At 55.5% G+C, this 1435-nt stretch overlaps 2 protein-coding genes across 2 annotated transcripts in view; both read right to left on the bottom strand.

Moving 5' to 3' along the window:
- Positions 1–753, bottom strand: part of PPTG_22628 (hypothetical protein) — a gene marked incomplete at both ends in the record, with an annotated part of 897 nt that extends 144 nt beyond the window's left edge. Inside the window, 2 exons of the mRNA XM_008905484.1 lie at positions 3–291; positions 340–753. Of these exons, the coding sequence (XP_008903732.1) occupies positions 3–291; positions 340–753 (703 nt within the window). The remainder of the gene's footprint in view (positions 1–2; positions 292–339) is intronic.
- Positions 754–836: 83 nt separating this feature from the next.
- PPTG_22627 (hypothetical protein) overlaps positions 837–1435 on the bottom strand; it is a gene marked incomplete at both ends in the record, with an annotated part of 1542 nt that continues 943 nt past the window's right edge. The window contains one exon of the mRNA XM_008905483.1: positions 837–1408. Within this exon, the coding sequence (XP_008903731.1) occupies positions 837–1408 (572 nt within the window). The remainder of the gene's footprint in view (positions 1409–1435) is intronic.

The following is a 1435-nucleotide window of genomic DNA, read 5'->3' as shown; positions in this document are numbered from 1 at the left end:
AGGCTGGCTGGAGCGCTCCCTATTAGTTGCGGAAGATGTAGGAGGCTCGTCCTCTGCGGAGACAGGAGTGGCCTCGCTCGTAGACGCCGTTGTAGCCGGTGGTTTCTCTTCGGTTTCGTCCTCGCCTACACTGGATGTTCGGACCTGACCTGGCCCTCTCGCCGCGAAAGTAGCGTCCGAAAACATGAAGTGGGTCCAACCCGTACGTTGTAATTCGCGTTCATCGTAGGCTGGAGCTGTGGGCTCCCGGTACGTGCCTTCGCGCAAGGCTTTTGCCTCTTTCACTTCACGCTGGACAATTCTCGCACAGTTTCGAAGACTATCCCAGGGCCATCTTACTCCGAACCACCACGATTGACCCTTACGGCGTGAGATGATGTCATGAAGGACTCGAGCTAGAGCTCGATCGCTCAACCGATGTTCCTTCTTGGGATTGTTCGGATCTACGGCTCCGAGATTCACTAAAAGCGAAGTCACATTGGTGAATCCCCCTTCATCGAGACGGAACGGCTGGAGAGCGCTCTTCATCTTCCCCGTGTAAGCGTCAGGATCCCGCCGCAACAGCTCGCGGAGGTTCTCGATGACCGGACCGTAATACGATTTGGCGTCTCCTGTGTTCCGCCCAGGCTGCCCACCCATCCACATGAGTCGGCGATTGCTAGTACAGGCCTCGAACTGACTCAGGAAGCCGAAATAGCCCCACATTTCGATGCACATGCTGAGGAACTTGATCCGAGCAATGTGAGCCTGCATCTTGAGCTTTCGAAGACTGTTTAGGAGTTGCTGCGACCGGTATGGAATATTCAGTTGCCAGTCGAAGAACGCCGGACGGAACTTCATCCACCAGCGCCATGCTCAACGTGGATGTGGAAGAAGGCGTCCTGATCATACCACACCTCGGAGTCGGTCCATGGGTAGGCCAATTCGTGCACGCTTACGTCCTTGAGCGCCGCTTCCTTGAAGAGGGCTTCCAAGTCGTCGGCAACGTCCTGTGGAGTACCCACGGTGAGATCGAAGCGAAAGTAGCGCTTCGGAGCTGGCCGAGAGCACTGCATTGCGCTGTTAAGCGAAGGCGAACGCTCCCTTGGGGATTTCTCCTTCTTGGACTTGGACTTCTCCTTTTTGGCCTTCTCCTTCTTGGATTTCTCCTTTTTGGATTTCTCCTTCTTGGATGTCTCTTTCTTGGACTTGTGACTCTTCTTGGCCGGCTTGGTCTCCTCTACAGTTGACTCCCCGTCTTCTGGTGCAAACACGGGATGCGGCGGTGGTCTGCGAGCCTCGCACTGACGGGATGGCAGCGGTAGAATGTGAATGGAACCCGACAGACTGCGTGCGGGATCTTCATCCCCGTCGATAACCGCTTCAGCGACGTCGTCCAAGATTTCCAAACCGATCGTGCCTTCATTTACTGAGAGAACGCCCCTGAACCGTTGGT

This window comes from Phytophthora parasitica, assembly GCF_000247585.1.
Source record: "Phytophthora parasitica INRA-310 unplaced genomic scaffold supercont2.20, whole genome shotgun sequence".
Classification (NCBI taxonomy): Eukaryota; Oomycota; class Peronosporomycetes; order Peronosporales; family Peronosporaceae; genus Phytophthora; species Phytophthora nicotianae.
The sequence above is the reverse complement of the archived record's forward strand: the minus strand, read 5'-3'. Positions and strand labels throughout refer to the sequence as shown.